At 46.8% G+C, this 14,261-nt stretch overlaps 1 protein-coding gene across 1 annotated transcript in view; it reads right to left on the bottom strand.

Moving 5' to 3' along the window:
- LOC144168290 (sodium-dependent proline transporter-like) overlaps window positions 1-13,937 on the bottom strand; it is a 34,475-nt gene extending 20,538 nt beyond the window's left edge. The window contains exons 1-5 of the mRNA XM_077697302.1: window positions 13,814-13,937; window positions 10,603-10,737; window positions 6,662-6,765; window positions 3,382-3,506; window positions 1,595-1,707 (exon numbers count right to left, since the gene is read on the bottom strand). Of these exons, the coding sequence (XP_077553428.1) occupies window positions 1,595-1,707; window positions 3,382-3,506; window positions 6,662-6,765; window positions 10,603-10,737; window positions 13,814-13,900 (564 nt within the window). The 5' untranslated portion in view covers window positions 13,901-13,937. The remainder of the gene's footprint in view (window positions 1-1,594; window positions 1,708-3,381; window positions 3,507-6,661; window positions 6,766-10,602; window positions 10,738-13,813) is intronic.
- Window positions 13,938-14,261: the final 324 nt, after the last annotated feature.

Below are 14,261 nucleotides of genomic sequence, written 5' to 3' on the forward strand. Positions count from 1 at the left end.
AATGCTTCGATTTTGCGTGTCTTGGTTCATATTTTTGTGTTACCTTTTAATTTGTCCATGACTGTAAATCCTATAGTGATGCGGGTAGTAGGCGTGATAAGAGAGATGGCTACGCCTTAGTCCATGTTTCGAACTCACTTCAACTGTCCCAGGATTTGGAGACCCTTCAGTGTACGTGTGGCACCGGTGGCACCGGTGGCCCCGAGTACTTGATTGTACTCGAGTACAGGTGTACTGCGGGAACCCCATTGCGAGCACTTAAAGCCTTTCTGTGTAAACATTTGACGCTTTTAGAGTTGCGCTTTGGTAGGGTTATGATATGGCAAAGAAGCAGAGGAGCAAAACCTGAGGGAATCGATGACTGTCTCACTTAGCAGCACATGGTCAGCACCCCATTGCTCTCTGCTGACTGTTTCTGTGGCGCCCAACGTACCGCAGGTGTGTCTACCTTGTCGTGGATTCTTTCTGCGTAATGATGCTTTCCTTGGGACGGCTCTCAAAGTTGGTAACCAGAACCACGGTTGCCAGGTCTGGCGATATGTCGCCAAGCTGGCGACGCTTTAGTCTTATGGCGTCGGAAATTTTGCGTGGTGACTTGGCAACTTTATGGCTCCTTTGATCATTGGAGATTTTATATTTACAAGTCGTTTCGACACCCCAATTTCCACAAGAAGGGCCTTATGTCACCTTTCAGTGCATTTCAGCAGTCAAGACAAAATGAACAAGGAGAACAGAACAAACTTTCAGGCAGATGACGGTGATCTGGCACTCCCCCGTAGGGCGCTACTTACCAACAAGTCGAAATTTGCCTTGCTCTTTTTAATATCCGGCACCTAATGTCGTACGAATAGCGTCGAAGCCTTCAAGCAACGCCGCCGATTTAAAGTGTAATGCTTCAGTAGTTTACGGGAGCATGACACTTCATGCACAGTGGTAGGAAGTCTGTATGGCGATATCTAATAGGCACGGGAGTGTAAAGAGGCAGCGAAAGCGGTAAAACATGGTGTGCAGCGAACGTCCGTTCTAAGTAACATATATTACTTGAATGCTTTACCTAAATGTTCATATTTTAACTTTTTGTAGACAGCAGTCAACCGCTGTCGCTTTACCGCACCACAGCGAAAGATTAAAATTTATGGCAGATTTTCTTCCTCCTGGAATTACTGAATTTTTTCCGCGCAGGTCATCAAAAAGTACTTAGTAGCATCGCTTGCTGAAAATGGCGACTTTTCTGGCTCCTTTTCGTACACTCTCTTTAACGTGGCGACTTTCGTTGCTGCTTCCGGCAATTTCCCGGCGACGTTTCCTTCTCTGGACCAGGTAACCCAGACCAGAACTGTCGTTTGGGGACGTTGGGAAATGTGAAATGTGCTTTAGGGACCCGCCCTACGTTTGATGCATAAATAAAACCTCATTTGCAAAATTTCTGTTGTGCCTCGCTGAGTGTTAGTTTGAATTTCCCGGAGACCTTGTTTCAAATTTTTCTGAGTGTCGCGTCTTACCAAATACGCAGCCCCGTACCAGACTTTTTGCAAGAACTTGATCACCTTAAGCATCAAAACTGCCACCTTCGTTAGGTCTTAGCTTAACTTACAAATTTCGGAAGCAGGCTGGATGCAAGCCAGATCAAGTGCACTCGGCCCCAGAACTCGGGGAACGGAACCAGGGTCAGGGCCTGGGGCATGATGCTCACGACGTAGTTGGACTCTGCGTGAGGTTACATCAGAGGTGTGTACTACCAACACGGTATCTTAAACGTGTTGGGGCTGCTGGATCTCTCATTTTGCATGGGTTAGTGAACAAGCATAAAGCAATGGAGAAGGCGTCGCAAAAGAATCATTCTGTGGTGATTAGCTCACTTTACTTGTCTCCTTCCTTTTCGAATCATTTATTTACACGATCTCTAACAGCTTGGAGACGTAAAGAACGTTACTCTTCATTCAATAGTCATTTACTTAGCCTTAATTGACATTCGATCGTTATTCTGAATATATCTTGCACACGATGCACTAGCATTTTTTCGATGTACATTTTGTAAAGCAGCCAGGTACCTTTCTTGGAATCGAAGGTATTGTGATATTGCTATGTGCCTTCATTTATCATTTGCCAGAATTGACTGAACAAAATTAAAGCATACATGCTTCAGGTAAAGCCAGGTGGTCAAGAGGGTTTCTTTTCAAAGCATTCAGCTTTTGTGGTGGCAGGTTTACGGTGTCCGGCTGATTTTATTGCCACTAGCCAAGAGTCAGTGCACTTGAGCATGACTAATAACCTAACCAGCGGACGTCTATGAAACGACGTCGGTCAGTGCTTGTCACTGAAACATTCAGAGGCAATGAACAGAAATACAGGTTTCTTCATCCGAAAGGTTGCCAGGCGAGATTACCAATAGCGCAAATTTCTATACCAAGCGTACACAATTACGCACGAGAATAAGAAAAACCGCTGAAACTGTGGCAATTTTTTAGCCACTTCCCGTATTGCCCTGGGACATCGGATGGGCCTGTGCTTTCGATTTGCTGCTGCCCACAATGTACCCCCAAGAAACATGATCGAAAGTTGTCGTTTGTTTATCTGCTTCTGTTTGAATGCACCGCTCGGATGTCAGCATTGCTTTAAACTAGTACTGCCATTCTGTAAGCTATCGTAACTGCGTACCTTCGGTAATTATTTAGCTGCTGACCTCCTGTAACCGGAAGATAACGAAAATATAAAAAAAGACTTTGGTTGGTGGCGAAACTTTCTTCACAGTCGAAGTACAGTTGAGCAAGCTATCAAGGGCTACTAAAACAACCATGTGGATTGTCTTCCCGGTACGTTTAGAAAATGTTTCATTGAAGTTTCCCGTGCCAAAATTCCATCTTCGCTGTAATGTGCGACACATAATAGAGCTGCACTCATTTCGCAACACTGGAACAAGCGGAAAACCTGAACGCACCGCGGTCTATTTTCTGCTTTCTCCAGAAATACGGCCGCCTCGGCTGTAATCAAGCTTGCACCCCCGTTCTAAGCAGCTAAATGCTTTAGCTACTAGGTCACAGTGCAGAGTAGACTAAGGGATCATACACTAAGCATGATAAAACACATTTAAACTTTATTTTATTTCCAGGCACTTTATTTCAATTTAAGAAGAATAAGTCCGTATTTTATTGCAACACGTAGAAATGCAGTGTTTTCTGAGTTCAAACTAATCGCTGTAGAGCGGCACATAACTGATACAAAAACACCGCCTTTTCAGTTTATCTTCCTTCTTAATACGATTTCCATTAATTTTTATCACTGTGTTTGGTAGCTTGTATTATTAAAAACACTATAAAATGGCAGTAGCAGGCGTAAGCTAATGCCTTAGAGCAAGAAAGGCCTCGGACAGTGGGGACGCACTGGGGTCGATGAGCATGCCGATGTCGATGCCAGTACTGGTGGAGAGGTATCCAAGAAATAGGTAAGCCATCGCTGTTCCGATGGCCTTCGTTGCCACGTCCGCCACCACCACGAACAGCACATCTCTGCACACACAGGGAAACCACACGAAAGCATATTACATGATAAAAGACTCCAACTGACGCTGATTCTCATGAAATACCCTTGCACTCACACAAGGACACGCACACAAAGATTCTACACAGTATTACCAAGACATTGAATTGAGTTAAGGCACAAAGGTGCTCTACTCAAGAACGAATGCCCTGCCACCGGAATCTCAAAGGAGGAAAAACGACGAGATCAGGGTAACCGCATTTACTCATAGTGGCTAGCGCTCTGCTCGTCTAAATGTTTCGTTGTTATCGACAATGAAACAACAGGAACACAATAAGGCGATTTGAAATAGAGGGTACAATGCAACTTTTATGGCCTTCTTAAAAATGGGTAGGTTGAGTGACACTGAGCACAACGTTTGCCTTGTAGAACATGATTTCACATGATCTCTAGCGTTTTTTGCACTTCAGCAGCTGCACAATACAGATACGTTGCACTCATCCTTTTACATTACAAAACAAATCCTATTTTCTGTAAAAGTAACTGTTCCCATTGAAAAGGCCGAATTGTCCTAACCGTGGGACTCCCGGCAGGCTTATAAGGTGCAAGGCACCATCCAAGATTAGATAAGAGGCAAAAAAATTGGTCGCCATCCCGCCTTGCGAAAGTCGATGTCCTGCAAAGCTGTTGTAAACCACAACAGATGGTGATGGAGGAGGGTATGCAATGTTTCTCGTCGTCTCGGCAGGCATGTCGCTTGCGCTGGGCTAATGTCACCCAGAGTTCCTCATCTCTATAGCTCCAGCTCCCTGCGGGAGCTATATAGAGGAACTCTAGTGTCACCAGACAGGGGTACCAGGTATTGGAACTCTTTTCTCCTATTGTTCTGTTCCGTCGCCATGATCATTGGTGCGTTTGCATTACGTGAAATTTGTTGACACTGCGACGGTTCATCGGCGCCGCCATTTTGTTGTTTATGCGTTTTAATAGGTCAAATCGGGTAGGCTTAGCTTGTCCTCCCAGCTCTGCGGCTGCGTGCGACTGACGTCGTTCCGAATGCGAATCAAAGATAATGCGTGCAACGGCATTTCACCAGAAGTGTGTCAAAAGATGCCGTTTTGCTGCATCTTCGTAGTGTTGTAAACAAACGCCCCGGTCAAAGTTAGCGGCGAGGCCGTAGATGCGGCAATCTCACAACACTGGTCAACGCTAAAATGGCTGCCGTTGCTGGCTTGCGTGCCTCAGTGGCGCTAATACCTTATCTACTGACACTACGCTCGGCTTCTCTGGCGGCAAATGCTGGGTCCTGCCTTATCTTTCGCATGCGCTCGGCGTATTGGGCAAGAACTGCTCTATTTAGTGACACTATAGTCCACCCTAGCCTTAAAAGATCATCTCCAAACAATCTTCACCAGGAACACATGGTGTGGGGGTGGGGGGGGGAGGTCCATTGTTTACAGACCCCTTATCACCCATTATGCGGTTTCGATGCTTGTTTTGCGGTTTTCTTAAACGAATTCTGAGCTCTATGGTGTTTGGCTGATTAGCCTAGCTGACGCATGCGCTCGCCGTATCAGTCCTTCGCACCTTGGAGTTTTTGTCCACGGAGCTGAAACCGTTGGGGGCAAAGGTATAAAGCTTTGCTGTAAAAAACCCGACGTGCGATCATTCCACGCGTACTGTAGTCACTCATTTTACTTGTTAATCACCCACCCCACGAAAGCAGGGCTGACGACAACGCCCCGACATCGGCACTCCTCAATTTTTCGCCTTGGACGGTCCGCGAACAGTCAGAGGGACCTGAGGTCCCAGGTCATTCGGACCTGAGGTCCCAGAGGAATGCATTAGAAAATTGAGAGCCGGATGAAGTCCCGGGAAGTCCGCGGACGATCCGCGGCTCATAATCTAGCTGACCCATTGTCATCGTGCTCTTTCTTAACTGTCCTCCTGCGCCTGTGCCTGGTAGGTTTAGATGCTTAATTGCACGCCGCGAGCTTGCTGGTTCCCTCGCCGCATTTCGCTTGCGCCGTGTCTCGATCATCGGTGGAGGCTATTGCACAAATGCACAAGCATGTTTACCTCGGGATGAAGCTTGCGCAGTGAGCCATACGGCTTTTTCAGTAGCATCTACAACAGTTCTGGCTGCTCGTAATGGTACGCGCTAATGCGTCGCTGTTGACGCGCCTCGGACACCACTGCGCTGTCGAGCAGCTTCGTGTTAAACGGTTTGCATCCTTTCCACGTCCTTGCCAAGCACTGGGACCTTTTGCTCTTGAGCGCCTCGCGACACTGTCGCTTTTGTTCGGCGGCGCATCTCGCACACCCAGCCAGCCATTGACGAAACGCTTCCTGTGGGTCTCTTTGTTAGAGCCATAAGAACTGTCACCCCGATGCTCAGTTTCATCGTCGCTCTAGTCGTACAGCCCCTGCGATATCTTGACGATGATGTCTTTCTCAATCGTCCCATATATACCGCTTGTCCGGCCGCGCATCCCACAGCATTAAATGGTGGTCGGTGGTTAGAGGGTAGTAGGACGTTACATGTTGCGGCGATTTGACAGCTGGATGCAAGCAAGACTTCACGTGTCTGTAAGGCGTCGTGCTGCTGAGGCACAGGACGTGGAATCAATTTCCGGCCGCGGCGGCAGCAAAGACGTCCGCGTGTCGATATTTTGGCACACACTAAAAATTCCCACGTGGTCAAATTATTCCCGAGCAATCCACCATGGCGCTCCTCACAGCCCAGGTGTAGCGAATTCGGCAGACATGAAAACCCCGAAATTTGAATCTTTTATTTGGTTGGTGCGCGAACACGTGTGGGTGTAATGATAACGCTTTGTTGCCCAAAAGGTCACTGAATTCAACCCGTCGGGTTGGAGCAAGTCCCTTCTTTGCTACCTTTCACCTTCCTGTATTCTTTTCTCTGTGCTATGACAACCTCCTTTGACCTGCCTTCCCCAGAGTTGAATCGAAGTGCAGATTTTGTTCCAAATTTTCCCACAACAACATTGGTCTATTCACCCTTCATGTTTGTTAAGCCTGATTTTGAGAAAACTGGATACTGTGCCAAGGCCACGTTGGGAACGGCATGCTTGCGTGATGCAAACCCATAACGGAACTGGCTCAGAGGCGATGCTGTTAAAAGAGCTCCATTGAAAAACCAGGGATAACTGTGCTTACTTACTCTTCGAAGTTGTTTTTGAAGAAGTTAAACTTCTCGACGCCCAGGTAGACCATTCCTGCCACGCCAACGCTCTCCAGAGACGTGTAAAGCGCCTGCGCCCACATCTGCGTCGGACGTAAAGCAGCTCCTTCATAAGTGATATTCTGCAGGTTGGTGCTGCCATGTTAATCGTTAGCCTGAGCACGCTATGCAACGAATGGAAATAACAGAAGGTTTGAAATAGTGTGCTCTCAGTTGAAACTCGCGCGTGTGAGGGGCCATTGGAGGCAGGATAAAAATCATTTCCAAATTTACAAGCCTGCCATCAAGTCCAACATGAAAAAAAATGTCAACGTAATAAATAACCGCTAGTTGCAATTCACACGTTGTTTTAGCTCCCTTTCCCGAATATTAAGTGGCTTACCGCAAATATAGAACGTATATCGTATGTCTTGCTCTAACCGAATATATGTCAGCTTCGGTCGGGTTCCCACATTAGTTAATTTGTTTGCTCAGTCGACAACCTTTAGTCTACCGCCATCACACGCATTTGTTCGCATCTCTTTTAGAATATCACGTGAATATAGATGCGCTACCCATGCAGAGATTTAGAGGACAACCCGAAAATGACGTATTTTGGTCCTCGTAAATCACGTATCCTATTAACTTGTATTACACAGGGCCGGTCCACCAGCTTTTTATCCTTGAGATTGCAGCAGCAATATTTCGTTTACTACCTATTGGCGAATATTTTTTGGTTTAGAATTTGCCAATTTGAACGGAATTAAATATGTAGTAGATTTTTGTGCCTACTGTGGAATGTCGGCTCGTTTGGTTACCTCAAGTACGCGGCTATGAAGAAAAAAACGTCGTACGTAAGCATCTTGCAAACCCACGTGTAGTCACCATTTTTGTGCAATCCGATTTATAAATGAATTTTGTGCACGAAGTAGGTTAGCGTCATGTACATAAGCTGGCCGACTATATGCACCACCGTACTGCATACCGATTTTTTAAAGAACGGCAGCCCAGCCTAAGTACTGAAAATTTTAAAATAGAACAAACGAGCTGCTCCTACTGCAAAGAGCACGGCCATCAACAGCTCGCTTCGACAATAAAAGCACGCATAACTCCCCTTCCACAAGGCTACCAAACGGCGTCGGTATTAAAGGTTTGCTCTGTTGAAAGGCCGCCGTTTTTTTTTTGTTTTTTTTTTTTGCTGAATCTCAGCTTCAACGCCCATATTCTCGACAGTTTCACTCCCACCGTCCAAACTAATCAAAGCTTGGACGGTGATTCTCCCTTCTCTGCACCTTTACAGCACACAGGGTGGAATCTCCCTGCTATAAAACGTGCATGAGCAATGGGAACAGTTTTGGCCGTTCACGGAGTCCAAAGAGATCGGAGGTGGCTGCCCTTAGTAGCGTTATTGTTACAAAGGCCGTTTTGTAGGTAGAAAACAGGAGGTTGCCGAGAGGGTTGGGACTTTTCATGCTCCATGTAAACGAGACCAACCCAAGCAACACAAGACACAGATTTATTTATTTATTGACATACAGCTAGTCTGATTGCCAGGCTTTAAGCAGGAGTGGGGGAAAGTGGTACAAGAACATTCACCAAAGTAACAGCGAGGAGAAAGACAGGTCGCGTGATTATACAACAGACAATACTATACAATATCGACATAGTTATACACAGACACACACACTCTTGTATGCGCGGGAGATCTAGTTACAAGGCATGGTTATGACAAACTTATGGAAGCAATGTAATAGGTAAGGTTACAACGTACTCGCAGCAAACTAAAACAACAGAGACAAAGACCGAAATATTTTTTACCGCAATAGAAACTTGAAAACCAGTTATGGCAGTTCATTTAAGAACGCAGGTACAGAGTTGGAGTCAGCCATGTTGAACGGTAAAGTATTCAATCAGCTGCTGTATGGAGGAAAAAGGACTGTTTGAAGGCATCTGTACGACATGAAAATTCCTTGACCTTTTTTGAATGGTATGACCGGGTTGAGCGCGGTTGGATCGGTTCAATGTACTTAGTTTTTGGTATGCCGAGTTTATTATAATATATGAGATAGAATAGTTTTAACCTATCCCGGTAACGTCGGGCCTGCAATTTTTCCAAGTTTGCTGACTGTAAAAGGCTTGATGGAGATGTGCGCCAGTTATAAGAGTTAAAAATAAACCTAACAGCTTTCCTCTGCACATTTTCTATTTTATCGATATTAGATTGTGTGTAGGGATCCCAAACTGCTGCTGCATATTCTAACACAGGCCTGATATATGTTTTGTATGCTAATAGCTTAATTTCGCGTGTTGATTTTCCGAGGTGGTGGGCTGCAGCCGACTACGTTGTGCAGTGAAGTGCACTGAACGCCGCGAGCCGTTCTTCGCGGGAAAGACAGCACGGACGCAACCATGAAACATGCTATGGAGCCCGTGTTGTTCCAACAGGTGACACTGCGCTGCTTGCGGACATACGCTTTGCGGACAGCCTGCCACCTTCTCGTGCGACGTGCGTGCATCGACCATCCAGCTGGCGCAAGTCGGCATAACGACCACGCTCGTGTGATGGAATACTGAAGGGACTTCTACGTAAACATTGTCTCATTGTCTGAGAATGCGCAGGTTATGTTGCGAGTTTCTCCGACTAATTTGTAGGCAATCTGTGACAAGCAAACCGCTTTCGAAAGTGCCGTTTTTCTCGCAGCATACTTCGCGCCGACGTGGTAACGTTGACTATGATGACACCATGGCGGGTTCGCAGGAGTGAATTTAGCGAACTGCCAACATGATTCATCTACACAACGTTTGCGCGAACGACCCCTTTGATTGGTGATAATAAACATTCTAGAGGTTGAGATAGCTTTTATAGAGATTGAAAACCAGCGGGACGTCATTGGGGCAGTGGGTTCGGAAACAAGAACAGCGGCTGGTGCATTCTGCAACCAGTTATATTTAATAAATGCTCCGGGCTCCCGCCAAACAGTCAAGTAACTAATCAATTCCTCCAAAGTAACTAACTGGAGGCGTTAAGCTTCGCTATATAGCCACAAATACCGTTTGGACGCATTCGCTTCAGAGTCCCTTTGACAGACTTGCGCCCAGAATGCAAATGTCACGCTGGTCGGAAAACGCGTTCTCGCTGGCCGCTCTGTAAGACGACATCATCTATTGGTTGCAGTGTCCCCGCGAAGTGAAATACATCTGTACGCGTGTCGTTTACCATTCCCCACTTAGGCTTGCGAATAGCTACCTTGCGGCGTCAGCGGACATCGGAGAAAATAGTGCAACAACATATGGTGCGACTAGATTCCGTCTGCAGTGTTCTCTGCTGCGAAGGAAAGTTTGGAATCCACCTCAATGCAGCTAAAAGGCTACAAAGGAAAGCTTTACAGCTTTCTCAGAAACTTCGCAGCTGAAGAAAAATTTGTCCTGGTCCAGGATTCGAACCCTGGACCACCGCTTAACCGGAGCAGTCGCGCTAGTCTTTTGTAGTGCGACAGCGAATTGATCAACAACTCGAAGTGAAGGACAGGTGTTTATCGACCAATTTTAGAGGCAACCTCAAGGTGGAGTAAGAGCCCCACCTTGTGGATTTACCCCACCTTGGGGATTTCCCCTACAATTGGTCGATCAACAGTGTTCTCTGCTGTATAGTGTAGTATAAGACATTTTCTTTCATAAGCACGTGTCTCCTCATTCAATTAGTCTTTACACAGTAGGCAAAGTTAGGTGAAGTTGGATTAAGCCGTTTCTAAAAGGCGCATTTGCGTCGCAACCTCAATCACGGAACAACACGTTTGCGGGCGCTGCACATTACCGCCGAGAGTCCTGAAATGAGTAAAACACCCGTGTTCGTGTTTAAATATCGCTAAAGGTCAAGCTAAACGGAGTACCTGTACGTGTTTAGCTACCTGCCAATAAAACTACATGAATATTTTACGCACCTCGGCGCTGAAGATGTGGCTCCAGTCACTGCGCCTCATCACGCCAAAGCCCTTGGAGGAACCGTCCAGGGTGGCGGCTCGGAAGAACAGCATGGCAGTGGTGGCGACGTGCAGGCTCAGCGTGATGTAGAGGAACTGCAGCAGCCACAGGAAAACAACAACTCACGTACAAAGTGAGGGGCTGGATGGACGCTACACTTAGCCCCGCCCCTCGCGATAGCGCATACCGAAAAAGAAGCAAGGCTGATACAAAAGAAGTGTATCCTGTAAACTAATGTGCCTTTTTTTCGGAATGGGAAGGCGTCTATCTCTCCACAGCTCAGCAAAAACGTAAAGCGAGAGCATTCAATAGGAAGCCTTTATCGTGGGTGCAATTGTATCGTTTGGCTTCAAGGGTGCAGGGATACGAAATAATAAATTAATGTAATTGGTTGCTTAATACACCTTCGAAAAGCCATAGAATCAAGTGGTCTGCACTTTGACATACTGAGCTTAAAAGCTTTGTTTAGGGTTTATGGATCAAAATAAACTGAGAAGACCTATGCACTTGTCAGTTTTGAATGTCGAATGGAAGGCTGCAGATTGCTGCTTTGAGTGGGTACGTTGACGTTGCAGCAGATATGACACGTGAATCAGTCTTGAGCCCCGGACAGCAAATGTCATCGCAACCAGCTAATCTAATTCCTACTCAGTGGGTTTGTGAGAAATGTGGGTGAGTTAGTTGTCGTCGCGTCTAAATATATGAATTGGTGCTGTGACCGCGAGCTTTTGACAGTAGATGGCCGGCACAGGCCAATCCACCTCAGCGGGTATGCTGTGATTCCTACCTCCATTATATGTGCAAAGCTTATATGCGCAAAGCAATGTCAAATTCATGGGGAAATTGAGCTGCACACAGCAGTCGTCGACGTTTTTTGAGTGGAACTTGGAAGGCCACAGCGCATTTACGAAGGGATCCATAAAGCGCACTGTTCTCGGGAATGCGTGTTCGGTCCGCATTCAGAAAGGCCTGGGTTCGACTTCTATCCAGCGCCTAAGCTTTTTATTTTTGCAAGCTGCATTGCTTAACTTTTCTGCAGCTTCGGTAACCTCGAGTTTCGCGGCTACAGACGACGGGAAAGATTCCGTTGCGTCGTGGGCACAAGCCTGGCATTTCCTGCGCGCACCCAGCGCCATCTACTGCTCCACGTGGAACAATCATCATATTCTTTAATGCAATTGCTAGAAAGGTTCCTTTGTTTTGTCTCAGTAGCCGAGGGGATGAGCTGGGGTTGGGGAGTTTAAAACCCGTGATTTATTTATTGAGAAATACTTTAGCTAGGTGTTGCGCATTCTTTTCGTCAATAAAAGTGGTTTGGCATTTTTTATTTGGTTTAGGGGTAGGGCGCAGCACATCAACGCGTTTGATAACCGTTACGCATCGCACCGGGAGCGCCGGGCTTGTACCTTGCAACGGAACATCGCCAGATGCCGGACCACGACATTTCTCCTCAATGGCTTTTCATCGCTTTCACCTTAAAGAGCGACACAATTTTCCCCCGATTCCAGAATAACGTATTTTTCCACCATCTGTCGACAGTATGATTTATTCGGCAGGCGAGCCACTGCGATAACCGCATCATAGGTCAAAATTGGGACCTTCATTGCAAGAAGAGTAAAATCGATTGATTGATTGATTGATTGATTGATTGATTGATTGATTGATTGATTGATTGATTGATTGATTGATTGATTGATTGAATGATTGATTGATTGATTGATTGATTGATTGATTGATTGATTGATTGATTGATTGATTGATTGATTGATTGATTGATTGTAGGGTTTAACGCGCCGACGCAACGCAGGCGTTGAGGCGCGCCGTAGTGGAGGGCTCCGGATTAATTTTGACACCCTGGGGATCTTTAACGTGCGCCGAAATCTCGTACACACGGGCGTTTTTGCTTTTCGTCTCCACCAAGAAGAGTCAGGAAGAACGTGCATTCAGCTGTTGCGTTTGAATTTTTACACGTCATGCCAATTAACAACTACCAAACCGTTCCCAGAAAAGGCGGCAAGTGTATGCGGACGTGACATCCTAAAGCGGAGCATCGCAAATGGTTATGCATTGAACATCACCGCCGCAACTCGCGTCATCAGGGGAAACACAAGGCCATCGCTCCTTCTACGTCTCAATATACACAAGTTATGGTTGACCATTCTCCATCCAAAGACTGACGGGCATGAAATGCAACAAAGTGGAAGATATGGTTGCAGCTAAGTAACAATGTTATGTCACGCTATACATCCATTGTTGTCATCGAATGTGGCGCGGCCATCGGCCTCAATTGAATTGTGGTCTCTAGGGACGATTCTGCAAAAAACGCAGTTCCACCCCGAGTGAAATCTGCTGAAATGGCGGGGCTGGGGATCCCTATAGTGTCCGCTCGAACTTAAACGGGTGCTTGCCCGATGACGGCAGCGCCATCGCCGCGCAAATTCTGCGGTTCCCACTAAGAAATTGACAGGTAAACGTAGGTGGCGCAACACTCCCTCTCGTCTCTCTACCCGGCGGGAGGTGGAGGAACCCGCTCTGCGAGACCACTGCGCCCTTAATCGGTGGGTCTGGGAACTGCCGGCGTGGCAGTTCCCAGATCCACCGATAGGGGCATACCCCTGCGTGACGCAGGACCTTCAGCAGACGTACGAATAGGCCCAAATTATACAGCTCCGCTTTTAACACGAAAAGAAAGCCCGGCAGGCGAGCTAAACATGGAACTTTCGATATTACTGATAATTAACGAGGTGGTAGAAGAGGATAGTAAATTAGCAGAATGGGGTTGCCACGCGCGCTATTATGACCGCGAGGACAATTGTGGTGAATATTTGTTTGTCTGGTTCGTGCTTTGTTTTCTTGCAGCAGTTATCAGAACACTGTACGTGATATTCGACCAGGCATGCAGCCTGCGTGAAAACTAAAATGCTAGCTTGTTTTAGTCAAGCCCCGGTTGCAGAGAAGCGGATCATGGCTAAGGGGAGAAATCTTGATGCACAAACGTATTTAAGCGTACGCGGACGGCTGTTTGCAGAAAGCTATACGCACATTGTATTAATTGAAGAAACTCTTGGTACTTGTATTTTCTCCCTCACCTTTTCAAAAGGGAAGCATATCCTGTGCTCCAAGATGCCACAACTTGGAGTGCGTGGTTAGAGAAGGGTGAAAGAAACTCACATTTTTGACCTTGAGGAATCCGCGGCGCGCGACGACGAACACAAAGATCCATAGGGCGGCTAGGGACAGAAAGGGCTGGGTGCCCATGTGGTCGAGCGATGGGCCCGCCGTCCAGGTGCGCTGTCGCCGGCTGCACAGAATGGTTCGAGTCACCAGCCACAGATACACGTGCAGCTGAAGTATCTCTTTTACCACCCTTTCTCCTCTCTAATCTTTCATCCCTCCTCCTCCCCCCCCTCCCCCCCCCCCCCCCACCGCACTGGGTTCTATGCAGGTGAGCCCCCGGATGGGCTCAATAATATCCCCAGTGCACTTCCTTTCCTTTTCACTCGAACCATGCACCAACTCTCTCTCTCTCTCTCTCTCTCTCTCTCTCTCTCTCTCTCTGCAGTTTAACCTGTTTCCTGTATTTCTTCCAAACAAATGAACTGTGCTTTGTGCCTATCAG

The sequence above is a fragment of the Haemaphysalis longicornis genome, unplaced genomic scaffold (genome assembly GCF_048455015.1).
Source record: "Haemaphysalis longicornis isolate Haplotype H1 unplaced genomic scaffold, Haemaphysalis longicornis Haplotype H1 scaffold_2, whole genome shotgun sequence".
Classification (NCBI taxonomy): domain Eukaryota; kingdom Metazoa; phylum Arthropoda; class Arachnida; order Ixodida; family Ixodidae; genus Haemaphysalis; species Haemaphysalis longicornis.